We start from the raw sequence: 16,215 nt of genomic DNA on the forward strand, positions 1-16,215 counted from the left end.
CTGGTGTTTGTAGCTCTTTTAGAGTTTAAGTACAGAACATTAACTTTTAGTCATGGCTGTACCTTAGAAACACACATGGAGCACTGTTAAAACGACAGACACAGGCAGCACCAGATCAACATACACAGAGACCCAAAGCACCAACAAGACGATAGAGTCCTCTCATTTGTAATTCAAAACCCAACAATACTGTATCACAAAACGCATGCAAGGAAATCTTTCCACGGATCACCCCAGTGGAGAAAGCAGGTGGGTGGTGAGACCAATAAAGACAGAGACAGAAAGACTAAGTGGGCAGAAGCCTCCCATCCAGTCTGGATCCACAAGGCTGCTTAAGAATCTTCATGTCAAAGACGGCTGTCAGAGGACCTCCATGTCTTCTGGGAATGGGCCTGCCCTGGCATCCTTGTCACTCACAGTCAATGTCTGACAGAAACCAATGTCTGACAGAAACCGTAAAAGGCATGGCCTCAGGCAAATCTGGCTGTGATTTCAAAGTATGGCAGCTGGGCCCTTGGTCAACTACCTGGTTGGCCAAAAGTCCATTTTTTCCGTATGATGGCTCTAGTAGTGTTTCGTTGTCTTTAACTTCATTCAAAACAATAATGTTAGATTGTACTGGCCCAGCTGTCATAGTAGCGTGCATTAAAAAAACTTATCGAAATTGGTGAATTTCTGTGCACCCATTTGAATATTGAAGCTGGAAGAAGATATGCAACATTATGCTTTCGTATTTCGAGAAAAGGAAAAGAATGCAACTGAAATGCAAAAAGGAATTTGTGCAGTGTACAGTGGAAGTGCTTTGACTGATCGAACTTGTCAAAAGTGGTTCGCAAGTTTCTTGGTACTACTGTTTTGGCCAAATAATTCTTTGTTGTTGAACTGTCTTATGCATTGGAAGATGTTTAGCAGCACCCCTAGCCTCTGCCCACTAGAAGCCAACAGCAGTAGATGGCTGACATACTCAAAATATCCAAATCAATAAAGTTATTGGTGAAAAAAGAAAAATGTGTCTTTTATCCTATGGAAAAAACCATTAACAGACTTTGTGGCCACCCTGACACATGTTCTGCCTTATCCATGAGGTCCTGCCGCGCCACAGACACAGAGAGCCAACGTGGTAAAGGGGCTCAAGACCCTCAGGAAAACGCTTCCCTGTTAGCATCTTATGAAGCCCTCCATTACTATTTTTTAATTGAACTTATTGGGGTGACATTGGTTAATAAAATTCCATCGATTTCAGGGTACAATTCTATGATATACATCATCTGTATATTGTATTGTGTGTTCACCACCCGAAATCAAGTCTTTGTCCGCCACCATTTATTGGCCTTTACCCTCGTCTACCTCCCCGGACCTCCCCTGACCTCTTATAACCACCATACTGTTGTCTGTGTCTGTGAGTTGGTTTTTTGAAGTTTTTTTGGCTTAATCCCTCCACCTTTTCACCCAGCTACCCACGCCCTCCTCCCCTCCTCAGTCAGAGAAAAGACGAATGCCATATGATTTCACTTATACGTGGAACCTGATAAATAAAATAAACACACAAAACAGAAACGGACGCAGACACAGAGAACAGACGAGTGGCTGGCGGGGCCCCCATAACCATTCATCTAACTCCTCACTGTCAGGGGGTTGGAAGAGGAAAGGGAAACACATACAAAGTAAAAACAAATGTTACTAACACACCCACAAAGTTCTCATACCTACAAATATGTAACACAAAACCACAAAGCTTTCACATCTGTAAATAATATACCAAATGTTTTATTTCTCTCAGTAGTTCATACACAAATAATGGATTCTGAATGCATTTAGCATTATTACACTTACCCAATAAGTTTTTTATGTCCCAGGGGATTAAATCAAATTAAAATGTTATCAACATTTGGCAATTTTCGAGATGAGGAATTTATAGGTTTCTATAAATTTTTCTTTGTTCCATGTTTTGTACATATCATCAGTAAAATAAAATTTCCTAAAGGACATTGTCAATAACTGTGATTCACATTAAAACATAATTAGATATCTGAGTCCTGATTCAGTTTTACAACACAAAATACTAGTTTATCTGCTATAAAATTCTATTTGTACAGCTCCTTTTAATAAGCAACAATTAACTACTGCTAAATTCTGTTTAATCCCAGAAGTTTTATATATAATACTTTTCTTCACAGAAAAAAAAAATGATGTGGAAAAGGCAAAGACAACCCTCCTGTATCAAACTAAAAATGCAGGGAATTAGTTATTGCCTCTGCTTTTTTTTGGAACCTGCAGTAAATAATAACTGGAAAAAAATTTAAACTTTTTAAGGTCAGTCGTAAGAAACATGAATGAAGGTAGTAGAAACATTAACACATGTCAACACAGAGCAGACCAAGTGTGTCCACATCTTCATTCATAATTAATTCAGTGATTTGAAATAAATGCCACATTAAAAACCACAAGCAAATTTAAAGATTTAGCCAAGGAAATTAAGTACTTTTAAGAATTTAAAAAAAAAACCCTTTAGTAGGCAGTGTATCTTTGATCAGCATAAACAAGATGCAGAAAAGGACAAAAATAATACTGTACTGAAATAATTCGCACAGGCATGCTCTCCAAAAAAACACAGTTACCAATCATTTTCCACAGTGTTATTATATATGTCTTATTTTACATATATATAAAGCAACTAGATATTTTTCATTGTTCCTAATAAGTATTTAATATGCATTTCTAGGTATGCATTATAATTACATATTAATTTATAATGCCCTTAAAATATTTCAACTTATAAAAAACAATTTCTGGATATATAAAAATATAAATTTTTTCATATTTCTAAGTCATGAAAACAAATATATTTCTCCAATATATTCATGTATCAGCAAATTATAATTGTGACATATAGGTTCATCTTGAAAGAGCATGTAAGTAATTTCCAAAATTGTATATGTGGTACATTAGAGAGAAAAGAGTATTGATATTTGAAGTTTTGATTTTCATATGTCTTTATATTATAGTACAAGGAAGAAAAATAAGCACCACAATAAAATGTTTTTATTAGGAGGACAATGTTTTTAGTAAAATAAAACAGAAAACATCATTTCTGCCTTTAGTTTATTACCTAGTTTATCAAAAATGTTATATCAGCTCAGCTATTGAATAAAGTATCCATATTTGTCCAAAACCTCTCAAAGAACATTACTCATTCTAAGCTCCTTCCTTATTCTTGAGTGAGGACTTTATTTAATTAAAAAATAAACCTACTATCCTTTGCTTCACAATTTTAACATTAATGGAAATTTCACTCAGAGTCTGAGGTGATATTTCTTTGAAGGTCTGAGCCATTCAGGAGTTCAGGGGGCAATGTAGAGTGGATTATCGACATACACACAGTTACAAAATTACAGTCAAAAGTAAAGGGAAAAACATGGAAAACTCAATGCACCTAGCTATTTTTGCAAAAATATTACAAAACTAAAGCATTGCTTTAAAAATTCTCTTCGGTAAGACAAAGAGCAGTGATTTCTAGACAAGACCAACGGTCGGTGTCCTCCTAGCAGCAGCCCCCTCGGATCTGTCATTAAAGCGGCATTTGGGGCCTGAGGAGCTTCAGTGACGACTGCCTGATCAGTTTCTGCTGGTGTCTCACTGACTGTGCGTCCTCAATGGCACGACACGCTTTCTGTAAAAGAACATATTGATTATAAATGGTAAAGAGAAGTACAGGCTAATCTGATGGAGGAGGAAGGTGCAAAGGCAAGAGCTGGAGCACGCGGACCTACTAAGCTCAAAGCATATGATTTTAAGCTTATATATCCATTCGGATATAACTGGAAGATCTTTGGGGAGAAATAATGGGTGTTGTTAACTATAACAAATTTTAAGAATATCTTTCAGCTACAAAACTGAGATGTTCTTTGAAAGAAACCATTTACCTCTGCTGCGGTGGCGTCCTGCAGGTGAACTTTCCGGACGCAGGCTTGACTGGCACTGTCTTTTTTGTGGAACAGACCCTGATCCTGTTTCAAAAGAAAGAATGACAAAAACATTATTCTGGGGAAGAAAAAAATCATAACGTTTAATTGGATGCTTCTTAAATGTCAACTCTAATTTATAAGCATACAAAATACACAGATGGAATAAAAGATAAATCATTCTGGTACAAGAACAGTGGTTTCATATGTGAGCTCTCAGAATTTACGAAACTGGTTGAGTCTACATCTATCTGTATACAATAATGGCTTTTTGCAGGCTATGATAAATGGCCTACAGAAACTCCACTTGATAACTCATCACATCTGACAAATCAAAAAACCCTTCTTCATTTCCTTGGCCAATAGATAAAATTCTTATATCATGTAAAAGACACTGAGTCAATTCATACCACTGATGGGAAAGAAAAGTGATAACGGAGGAGCTGTAAAATACATGCATAGTGACACAGTCTCTCCTAGCTTGAAACTGTTTTATTTATTAAGGCGCTCTTTAATAAAATTTTGACACTCTACGATGAAAAAAAACTGAAATACAAAATGGTATAGTTTCACGGTTTCTTTCATTTGTAAACTTCTATGTAAAAAAACAAATTAAAAAATAATAGTATTTGTATCTCTATTAAATTTTATGATAACTTTTTCAGGAAATTTCAATAACATAAATAACATCATTATTGTTCGGAAAAAATATATTACAGAAATCTTATCATCTTCAGAAAAATTATCATCTTCAGAATGACAATTTTTAGTTTCTTTTAAAGAGGTAAAAATAAGCATATTTTATTATCATAGACAATAAAAAATTATGTATTTCAAAGTAGAATGAGTCTTGAGAGCTGAGCAAAAGATGGGCTATCCTTTTTGTTAATTACCTGCTATGTAATGTAAAGTTCTTCCTTAGAAAATGATGGGGAGGAAAGACTGCAAGTATTATCATATACGTCAAAGGTTTTGGCATTCTACAAATGCCAAATATTCTAAAACATGAGTGTTTTAGACATAATATTTACAATAATAACCTAAAAGCCTAAAAAAGGGAATCTTTCCAGAAGTATCTAAGATTAAACAGAGCAAAATAGGTATAATGTGAAATTAAAAAGATCTTTGATTTACTAATGCTTTATTCTCCCAGAAAGGAAGCCCTGGCACCCTGATTCTTCCAGCAGACAGACTTGATGTCTCCCTCCACACAACCAAGGACTGTCTGAAAGTAAGGTGTAGCAGACAGGTAACAACAACAACCCTTCAAGTACTTTGTGTAGTTAACTGCAAAACGAGTCAAAAGCATTAATTCCCACTCATTTAACACATTCTTGGCTCTAAAAATGTGATTCACGTTTTCTTACCTTGACTGAAATGTTGAGCACATTTCTAATGGCACTAGGAGGAAACACGAAATCTTCAAACGGATACTGCCAGTCTGTGGACATCAGGCCGAGGATCTCAACTTCCTTTATACACAACACTCGCCTATTTTGCAAAGAAAACAAAAATACAGTGAGTGATAAAGACTGTTAATGATTACCTCTAATATTTCATTCTGATGGATGGCATAGGTAGTACTCAGTAAACAATATAACCTGGCACTAAAAATAGTATGCTTCACATAAAAACATTACATAACTGTCAAATAAGGAGCAAATATGGCACCTACCAATTAACAAAGCAGACTTGCAAAAATTCTGCTTCTGCCAATCTTACAAAATTTATAAAAGAGTCACTTTTTAAAAATTGACAAAAAACTGAGATAATCTTTTAAACACATAGAAACAGGCTGTACTCTCCTCATCTGGGAAACAATAAAGGCAGAAGCTCCTGAAAATGTCTTACTTGGAAAATCATTAATTGCTCTTTACTGTCAATCATTTATGCCTTCCAGTCAGGAACGGATGGGCAGGAAATGTCACACAAACTCAATGTCAGCAAAGATTCACGGTCGGCCTACTAACAAATATCATCAGGTTTGAACGCAGTGACACTAATGTACTATATACCACAGAGTAAGTATCCTGTTTTACTCAACGGCAATAGAAAAATACAACAGAATCTTTAAAGAGTCTGAACATTGATTTTCCACTGTGTGATTCAGATTAATCACTGATATAACTATTCTTGACTCTGAAGTTTCTCCCACAGAAAGCGAAACTAGGAAAGCTGACCTGTTAATTCTACAGAAATCTAGGGTACTGGAGAAACACAAAGATAGAGTCTCTGCTTGACACGTACTCAGTGGCCAGAGGGGAAATAAACATGAAATAAACGTGACAGCACAGTTAGATAAGTGCAACAGGTAATCTGGGGGGCACAGGAGAGGAGGGCTGAGTGTGTTGGTAAAGTAGGTGGCCTAAGAGCTGATTCTTGAAAGGACTTTTCTAGGTGGGAAAGGAAAATTCAAGTCCAGACAAAGAGAATGGTGCACTGGCATGTATGAAGGAGGCAAAAAAGGGAAGATTTACCTGAGGAACGTGGAGCACTGGCTGGAGAACCAGGTATATACAAAGATGAGAAAATTAGCTTAGTGCCAGATCTTGGAAGGACTTTTTTCTTTTTTTTTGCCACTTTAAGAAATTTTTACTTTAACCTACAGGCAATGGGAAACGACATGACGCAATTTTACTTTAGAGCCATGCATGACTCTGGCAGTGATGGGGCGGAAGTGGGACAGACTGTCACGGTAGAAGGCATTGTAATAGTCCCATCAGGAGTCAGTGGGAGCCTTGATTAAAGCTGTAGCTGTGAGGAAGAAAAAAGAGCTAGATTCCAGGTGTTTATAAGCTAGAGTTGGATGCATTTAGTGACCAATGGAGAACAGGAACCAAAACAGGCCTGTGGCATAATAATTCTCAGCAGAGGTGCTATTAAAATTCGGGGCTTGTGTGGGATCGTGTTGTACACTGCAGAAAGTTCAGCATCTCTAGCTGCAGCCTCCTGAGTGCCCTCCAATCACTGTGACACCCTCCATTCCCCTACACATTCCAAATGGTCTCTAGGAATTGGGTTCCACTCCCACTACCTCCTGCCCTAGTAGAGAATCAGAAGATAGAGTGAAGAAAGAAAGCTAACCACTACAAATCACTGTGTCGAATGCAGTTCACCATTCTGATTGTCTCAGAACTCTCTCCTCTTGATCATACCAATAATGTATTTTTTTATTTAGGGCAAACACTAACCTTTCAAAAAGATTTTATTTATTTTTAGAGAGAGAGGAAGGGAGGGAGAAAGAGAAGGAGAGAAACATCAAGGTGTGGTTGCCTCTCATGTGCCCCCCGCCACTGGGGACCTGGCCCGAAATGCAGGCATGGCCCCTGACTGGGAATCGAACTTGTGACTCTGGTTCGCAGCCCACGCTCAATCCACTGAACTATGCCAGCCAGGAATAATATTCTTTTTCTACCACCTTAAATCTCCATCTCTTTCTCTGTGTTTACCAGAGCTCAAATCTTGGTCATCTTCTATTTGACACACTCGGGGTCCAAGATTTCAATTCCAAATCTTTATTCAAAAATCAATGGTTTATATCTGTGTATCTGCTACTGAGGAATCTGTACTTTGACATCTCAAAGCTACAACAGTTAGTCAATTCCAAAAGAAAACAAATCGTCTTTTCCCTCAAACTGCTATAAACAATAATATCACCACTCTTGCTACTCAATCCCCAAACCAGAAAGGCATCTTGCATTCCCTTCCCCCCCTTCAATCAGTCACCAAGCCCTGGTCTCTCAGAGTTGCTCCCTTCTTTCTACTCTCATTCTTCTCGTTTGGCCTCACCATTTCCTATCAGGACAGCAGCAATCTTTGTGTTAGGGTTCCGAGATGTGTCCCAAGATTCCCCATTTCCTGGTATACAACTCTGTATAATCCCCAGGACTATGAATATGATGGATTTCACTCCCATGATTAGGTTTTGTGATAAGGCACAGCTGACTTTAAGAAAAAAGTTTATCTGGGTGGGCCTGACCCTTTAAATCTGGGTTAGAGACAGAGAAGTCGGAGATTCAAAGTGCCGTTGCTGGTTTGAAAATGGAGAGCGGCACATAACAGGGAACGCAGGTGGGCTCTAGGAGCTAAGGGTAGCGCCGGCTGACAGAGACGGAGGAAACCAGAATGCTGGTCCTTCAACTGCAAGGAAATGAACTCTATCAACCACGTTAAAAGAGCTTGGAAGGGGATTCTTCCCAGGAGTTTCCAGAAAGAAAGCCTTGTGAGACCCTAAACACGAGACCCTAAACAGAGCATCCAGCCACGCCACACAGGACTGGAGACATGCAGAAACTGAGAGAATAAATCTGTGTTGCTTTGAGCTGCTAATGTTATGGTCATTTGCTGTGCAGCAACAGAACACTAATACAGTCTCTAACTGGTCTCCCTGCCTCTGTTCCGACCCTCACCCACCCAGCATCCGGACTGCTGCCAGGGATCTTTCTGAAGCACAATGTTTTTATGCTGCTCCTTGTTGTTTTTTTTTAATATATTTATTGATTATACCATTACAGTTGTTCTATTCCCCCCTCTTCATTCCCCTCCACCCGCACCCTCCCTCCCCCACCATTCTCCCCCCTTAGTTTATAACCACGTGTCTCAAGTTCTTTAGATTCTATATTTCCCCCACTATTCTCGCCCTCCCCTCTATTTTCTACCTACCATCTATGCTATTTTCTGTGCCTTCTCTCCCCTTCTCCCCCTCCCACCCCCCTGTTTCTAACCCTCCATGTGTTCTTCATTTCTATGGTTCCACTCCTGATCTAGCTGTCCTCTTGGTTTGCTTTGGTTTTAGGTGTGGTTGTTAATGACTGTGTGTTTGCTGTCCTTTCACTGTTAATATTTTTCATCTTCTTTTTCTTATATAAGTCCCTTTAGCATTTCATATAATAAGGGCTTGGTGATGATGAACTCCTTGAACTTGACCTTATCTGAGAAGCACTTTATCTGTCCTTCCATTCTAAATGAAAGTTTTGCTGGATAAAGCAATCTTGGCTGTAGGTCTTTGGATTTCATGACTTGGAATACTTCTTTCCAGCCCCTTCTTGCCTGTAAGGTCTCTTTTGAGAAATCCGCTGACAGTCTGATGGGTACTCCTTTGTAGGTGACTGTCCCCTTATCCCTTGCTGCTTCTAGGATTCTCTCCTTCATTTTGGTCTTGGCTAATGTAATTATGATGTGCCTTGGTGTGTTCCTTCTTGGGTCCAACTTCTTTGGCACTCTCTGAGCTTCCTGGATTTCCTGGAAGTCTATTTCCTTTGCCAGACTGGGGAAGTTCTCCTTTATTATTTGTTCAAATAAGTTTTCCACTCGTGGCTGTTTCTTTCCCCCTTCTGGTACCCCTATAATCCGGATGTTGGAACGTTTAAAGATGTCCTGGAGGTTCCTAAGCCTCTCCTCATTTTTTTGAATTCTCATTTCTTCATTCCTTTCTGGTGGGATGTTTTGTTCTTCCTTCTGGTCCATTCCATTGATTTGAGTCCCAGTTTCCTTTCCATCACTATTGGTTTCCTGTGCATCTCCCTTCATTTCAATTAGTTTAGCCTTCATATGTTCCTCTAATTTGTGACTATGTTCCTCTAATTTGTGACTATAATCTACCAGTTCTGTGAGCATCCTGATAAATAGTGTCTTGAATTGTGCTTCTGAGAGGCTGGCAATCTCTTGGTCGCTTAGAGTTATTGGCTCTGGGACTTTGAGTTCTTCTTGCACCATCTTTTGGGCTGTTCATGCCTGTTCCATAGCAGGATCAGAGCCCTAAAGTGTTCACTAGAATAGGGCAACTAAGTTGCTGGGTTGTGATGTTGTAGGTGGGGGCGGGGTCAAAGAGGGACAATGGCTTCCCTCCGCCGCCTGCCGCCGTGGCCCCGGCACCGCAGCCACCACCATCACCAGGCCCACGCGTTTCGTTCCACTGCACGCAAGTGTGCCACTGCCATCAGCCCTCCACCAATGGGTTCGCCCCCTGGGGCCTGTGCAGTCCGTCTCACTGTGCGCGAACGTGGGACCGTGGTCAGTCTGCCCCACACCCCGACTGGTTCCAGGCTGCCTGTGCGCCTAGGTCGGGGGATCTGTCCTGCCTGACCCAGCTCCATTGCTGGCTCCGCCTCTCTTACCATCCCCGTTGAACGGTTCGTAGTTGTCGGACTTCCGTATAATTCCGTTTTCTGGTCTTTGGGTGTGTCCTAGTTCTCCAAACCTTTGTTGTGTTCAAACTTGGTTGTGGGAGAAGGCACAGTGTTTCCACCTATGCCTCCATCTTGGCGGAAGTCCTGCTGCTCCTTGTTTTCAAGCCTTCAAGAAGAGAAGTCTCTGGCTCTCTGGAACACCAGAGACTTCTCTGTGTCCCATCCACATATATCTCTGTGTGAAAAGCTGCAATACGGAACAATAAGCCTTCACTTTTAAAAAATTAGTGGTTTCCCATCCCTTAACGATGAAGCCCCAAACCTTCTGGGAGTACCAACAGGCATCTGTGACTCTTCCTTCATCTCCCAGAACTTCCCCACGAGTGCCCCACTACTACCCCGCCATTCCACACTGCTCTTATTATTCAAAGTGCCACAATGCTTTATGTATCTGCTTGCCTCTTGTTTACCTGTATGACAGCTCCATACTCTACAGGACTCGGCTTAAGTACCTCCTCATCTAGAAAGCTCCCTACAGGCTCCCTACGACACCTTGGTCCTCACCTTACTGAACCAAGAGTCTTCAGTCTCTGTGCATCATTTTTCTTAGCATCTATTACCTGTGAGGTCATCAATAACTTGTAGTTCCCCCCTGTAGAGCAGGCAGGAACAGAAGATGTAACTTTCATCTCTGTGTCCCTATATGTTATACACTGATGCTGCAATGCACTGACTGTTTATATTCCCGTCCCTCCCAATTCATACGTTGAATCATAACCCCTAATGTGATATGCTGAGGTGGGACCTTTGGGAGGCGATTAAGTCATGAGGATAAAGTCCTTGTGAACTAATGCCCTTATAAAAGAGGCCCGAGAAAACTCCCTTCCACCTTCTGTCAATGTTAGGACACAGTGAGAAGAACAATCTATGAACCAGGAAGTGAGCCCTCACCAGACACAGTCTGGCAGCACCTTGATCCTGGACTTCCCAGAAGTCCAAAACTCCAGAACTGTGAGAAATAATGATTTGGTGTTTAAGTCACCTGACTATGGTGTTTTTGGAATAGCAGCCTAAATAGACTAAGACAGATGTTTTATTATTTTTTTAAAAGTCTGCTTAGAGAACAATTTCCTAATGAAGATTACTAAAATAAAATATTACATAGGAGTTAGGACTAACTAGTGGAGCTACCTAACACATTTAGGTCATGAAAAGTCATATTTTGTTTCTAATAACTGATTAAGAAAAAATATACTGAGATCAAGTTTTGGATAAATTTCAATGTGAAAAAGTTAAAAGTCCTATGTATTAAAAAACTAAATAATCATTTAAGTGTTAATAATACATTGGATAAAAAGGGTTAATGTCACTAATTTATACAATGCTGTTAAATTCAGTAAGCAAAATGCTAATATAATGAAAAACAAGTAAAAGATATGAAAAGGCAATTCATGGAATAAAAAATATAAATGGATGATGAATGTATTAAAATGTTCACACTCATTAACAATGAAATAAATGCTAATTAAAACAAATTATTTTCTATGCATTAAATTAGCAAAAACAAAAAAGCTTAACACCTAGTCTTAGCAAAACATGCTTCTAGTTCTATGTAAAAGAACTGATATAGCCTTGCTGATAAATGACAACAGATAGAAAGGGCCTCAAAAATTTTCACTTTTAAATCAACAATCCTATTGATAAGAATTTACATGAAGGAAGTAATTACAGAAAAATACTTAGCTGCCAAGATGTGTTTCTAATAATACAATATTGGAAAAGAGAAAGCTGAATGTCAAATATTTAGGCACCATTGGAGGAAGATAATATATCCATAAATCTGTGTAGTCATGAGGTCATGTAGTCATGTAGTCATGAAATATCATGTTTTCAAAGAATATTTAATTGTTTGGGAAGATGACCAGAATATATACTATAGGTGAAAAACCCAGGGCAGATAAATACACATGGTGCATTGATCTACTGTACATAGTTTTTATAAATTACATATACTGCAAAATTCTGATACACCAACTAATATCTTTGCATAAAGGGATTGCTAGTAAAGGCTATTTTTAGTGGTTAATGTACAATTGTTATTCAAACTAGAACATTTTTAAGAATGAAAAGGGTAGCCATTAATAATTACGTGAGGACAAAAAGTATAGCCAGCTTTGTCCAAGGGAAACCACAGCTTTAGTTGTTTTCATTTTCTTAATTATTACCTGTATCAAGAGTGGGCAAACTATGGCCTGTAAGCCGAATCCAGCCCGGGGCCTAGTTTAGTAAATACAATTACACTGGAACATGGCCACCTCATTCATTCACATACTATCCACAGCTGCTTTCCCGCTACAAGGGCAGAGTTGAGGACAGATGGGAAGCATGAGACGACCCTTGAAGCCTAAAGTTTTTTAAAAGATTTTATTTATTTTTAGAAAGAGGAGAAAGGGACAGAGAGAGAAGAGAAACACCAATGTGCAAGAGAAGCACTGATCAAGCTGTCTCTCACACAGGGGACCTGGCCCACAACCCAGGCCTGTGCCCTGACAGGGAATTGAACTGGCAGCCTTTTGGTTAGTGAGATGACGCCCAACCCAATGAGCCACATCAGTCAGGGCTGAAGGCTAAATTTTTAATATCTGGCTCTTTAAAGAAATTTTGTTGGCTCCTAAACTGTACTATATATAATGAGTAAGTATAACTTCAGCAATGAAAATTAGGAGTTATTTTTTAAGATGCTTATTTTGGAAGCATTAAATGTCAAACATATCAGCATAACAATAACTATCTTAATCAAAGAAATTCCTGTTGGAAAGACTCTACTACAAGGAGACTAAGTCCTTGTAGTGGTCAGGAATGTTATTTCTCTAACTGCCTCCTGAAAAGCTCTGTAAGTGACTATTTAAAATTAGTATGATTTTTCAATTTACTTGAAAACCCATATGTATAATACACTAATGTATACAGTGATGTTCCCACAGATGAATAATCAAACAAGTACTAAGTATTACCAAATAAAAAACAAAAAAAATTAACTGGTTTACATTGCCCAATATTGACACACAATTTCAAAATAAATCAACACATTGCTATTGCAGCTAAATACAATACATGATATAAATAAACATTATTTTTGGTCCAATGTAATAGATATAATAGCTTATAGGGTTAAGTGTGAATCCTATTATTTTAGGTGCCTTTCTTTCCTTCCTAGCCACATATGTTTAAACACCTTAGTGGGGAACCTAAGGCAGATTTTGCCTGCTCTAAGTACTTTGCTTTAATCCTACAAAAATACATAACTTAAAAAACTTTAGAAAATTATTAATCTATAATTGTCATTTTAGAATAAGTGATGTAGGGAAAAATCTCAGGAAAATAAATAGTAGTTTGGTCAAAAGTTCTTTTATTTAGAACAATTACCTGTAACTCCCAACGTATTTAGGAAAAAAACCCACAGAAATGTCATACTTTAAAAAGGTATGCTAGTCATCCAAAATAAAACGCAGTGAGAAGAAATGATTCATGAATTCACCCTCCGTAACCAGATTTATAATCCTCACATAACTGTATCACGACCGCACTTAGGTAAAGTCTGTTCTAGACCCCACCTCTCAGGAGCTGTGTAACGTGAAGACGCCCCTAAAGCATGCTGGCCTGCAGCTGCAGCGTCTCCAAAATGAAAGGGTCAGAACAGATAATGTCAAAGGTCCCATCGGATCTGTGTTTTTGTGATTCTATGACAACGAACATCTTACACTTGGGTATAGTTCTCTACATCCTCTAACATTTTAGTCTTCCAAATTCTTAACGTTTATATAATTTACAATTGGAAAAATCACTTGAAGTTAATACCTATTTGTAATCATAAGGATTGTCTTCTTGCTTCCAGAAACAGCACAGTGATATCGGTAAGTCTCTCCTTCTAACTTTTTGATATGATTCTGGGGGAAAAAATACAAGACATAAGATTTGGGTAATACATGCGTCCAAATAGTATTTCAAATACTGTATATTAGCTAATTATAATAATAATGCTAATTAGGAAAATATTACTGGACGGAAAGCACAATTCTACACATTCGCACATAAAGTTAGATACTCATCATGTATATATAAATTAACTTCCACTGTTTCTTAAAAGACAAATATGTTTACATGCTTACTAAGTGATCCTCTGGTAAATTAACATTTTGTTCTGTAATAACTTAGAAATTTTAGAATATCTACCAGAAATAATCACACATTTTCATTCATGAGAACATGAACATATGCTAATATAAACAGGAGACGTTAACATTACAGGGGTTCTTAATCTGGGGTCCATGGAAGCTCTTTTGGAGGACTATAAATTACCCAAAATAGACTATAAAGTTTTAAAAATGTAGTTCTGCAACTTCTTTCAAAGGATGGTTCATATTTTTCATTAAATTTTTATAAAATGTGATCATTCTCAAAGGTTAAGAACCATTGATTTACATAGAGATAGATATACAAATAATAAAATTCCAAGGTAACTGATGTGTTTTTATAGCTGTATAGATTAAATATTCATGAGCAGTATATGTATTTTAATTTAGCAAATTATGTTCCTGATAAAAAAGAAAATTTAATAATACTAATACAAAGAACTTCTAAGCTTTTAAATAACTTATAATTTATTGTTAAAGACAATTACAAGCATAAAATAATTCAAGTATAAATAGTAGCACATTAAAATACATTTATTTTTTCAACTATCTCAAAACTACTGTGTCTTGAACTAGTCAACACATTAAAAACCAACAAAATAGTTACTATTTATAATAAATGCTAATGAAATATTATTATTGATATTATCTATATGATAAAAATTAGATTATATAAAAACACAAAACATAAATATACCTAATAAATAAGACCTTAACACTTTTTTACACCCTAAGATCTTAACATTTTATAACCAAAAATAATAAATTATACAACACCAATATTATTAAAAGGATAATGAAATCAATAATAATCACAAGCAGAGAAGGCATACTTGCTATTATTTCAATGCTTAAATACACATCTTTTTAAAAGTCCTTGGTTCCCAGTTATTCTTTGATAATTATGAAAAGCCATGAACAAAGATGAATCCCCAAGGAACTGGAGTCTCATTTTCAGAATAAACTCAGAGAAGGGGATTTAACAGTCAGTTGTTTTAAATCATGCCTGTGTGAATTAGCTGAAACCTTTTAACATCTACAACTTACTTTCTTTAATAAAGAGAAAATGAAAACTATATTCAGCACTAACATTTAAACATGTTAAAATATTTAGATGTGAGAGGTATAATATAAAAAATACTACCAACTTTCCATCTTTTATGAATTTTCATTAGTTATCAATCTATTGCTATCTTTAATCCACTGAAGGCTTTTAAAATATAATTTACACTACAGGAACCTTGTTTGCAGCCTACTAACAGCCACCAAACTCCGAGATTCAGATTAAGATACTCAGTCACTGATGGCAGCAGAGTGATTAATAAAATATTCAGTCTCCCTTCCCAATGGAACTTGAGAAATTTACAATATTTAGCAAATACATTCAATTTTGAAAGTAAATCCTAAGGAAATAACACAAGACATGAAAAAGCACTGTGTATAATGATATTTATCACAGCATTATTAGTGTTATTAAAATAACAAACAATTTTAATGTCAAGAACTGGGAATGGTCAAACATACAATACACAGTTACCTCAACAGATGGTAATGCAAGAATTAAGAATGATGCATTTCTACGAACATGAAAAAATATAATTAAAATGAAAAAGCAAAGATTTCATTTTAAATGTATCATCATAAGTATGCAAACCAAGATGAATATTAAATAAAAACTGGCTATATAAATCCCATATAAGCCTATGTATGTACATATGTGTGTGTCTGTATATATACACAAACACACTCATGTAAACAGTACTTATTCTAGGAGAATAGAGGATAAGCAGAAGAATATCTCCTATAAAAACACAGTATTTGATTTAATAATTTTCAAAGCTGAGCACTAAAGAATATAGAGCAATACTTAGGAGAAAAAGAAAATGAAGAAAATCAAAAGATTCCCAAATAAATTATTTAGAAGGTATCCAT

The 16,215-nt window shown here is 37.1% G+C and overlaps 1 protein-coding gene across 3 annotated transcripts in view; it reads right to left on the reverse strand.

The window, feature by feature from the left end:
- Window positions 1-3,088: 3,088 nt before the first annotated feature.
- VPS13C (vacuolar protein sorting 13 homolog C) overlaps window positions 3,089-16,215 on the reverse strand; it is a 183,916-nt gene continuing 170,789 nt past the window's right edge. For 2 of the 3 annotated variants that reach the window (XM_037054031.1, XM_037054029.1), the window contains 4 exons: window positions 13,949-14,037; window positions 5,330-5,453; window positions 3,924-4,007; window positions 3,089-3,670 (listed from right to left, as the gene is read on the reverse strand). In XM_037054031.1, coding sequence (XP_036909926.1) covers window positions 3,569-3,670; window positions 3,924-4,007; window positions 5,330-5,453; window positions 13,949-14,037 — 399 coding nt within the window. In that variant the 3' untranslated portion in view covers window positions 3,089-3,568. Of the gene's footprint in view, window positions 3,671-3,923; window positions 4,008-5,329; window positions 5,454-13,948; window positions 14,038-15,820; window positions 15,861-16,215 lie in introns of all 3 variants that reach the window. The other variant, XM_037054030.1, reaches the window with a different exon arrangement.

This window comes from Sturnira hondurensis, unplaced genomic scaffold (genome assembly GCF_014824575.4).
Source record: "Sturnira hondurensis isolate 20B ecotype Veracruz unplaced genomic scaffold, ASM1482457v3 Scaffold0008196, whole genome shotgun sequence".
NCBI classification, from domain to species: Eukaryota; Metazoa; Chordata; class Mammalia; order Chiroptera; family Phyllostomidae; genus Sturnira; species Sturnira hondurensis.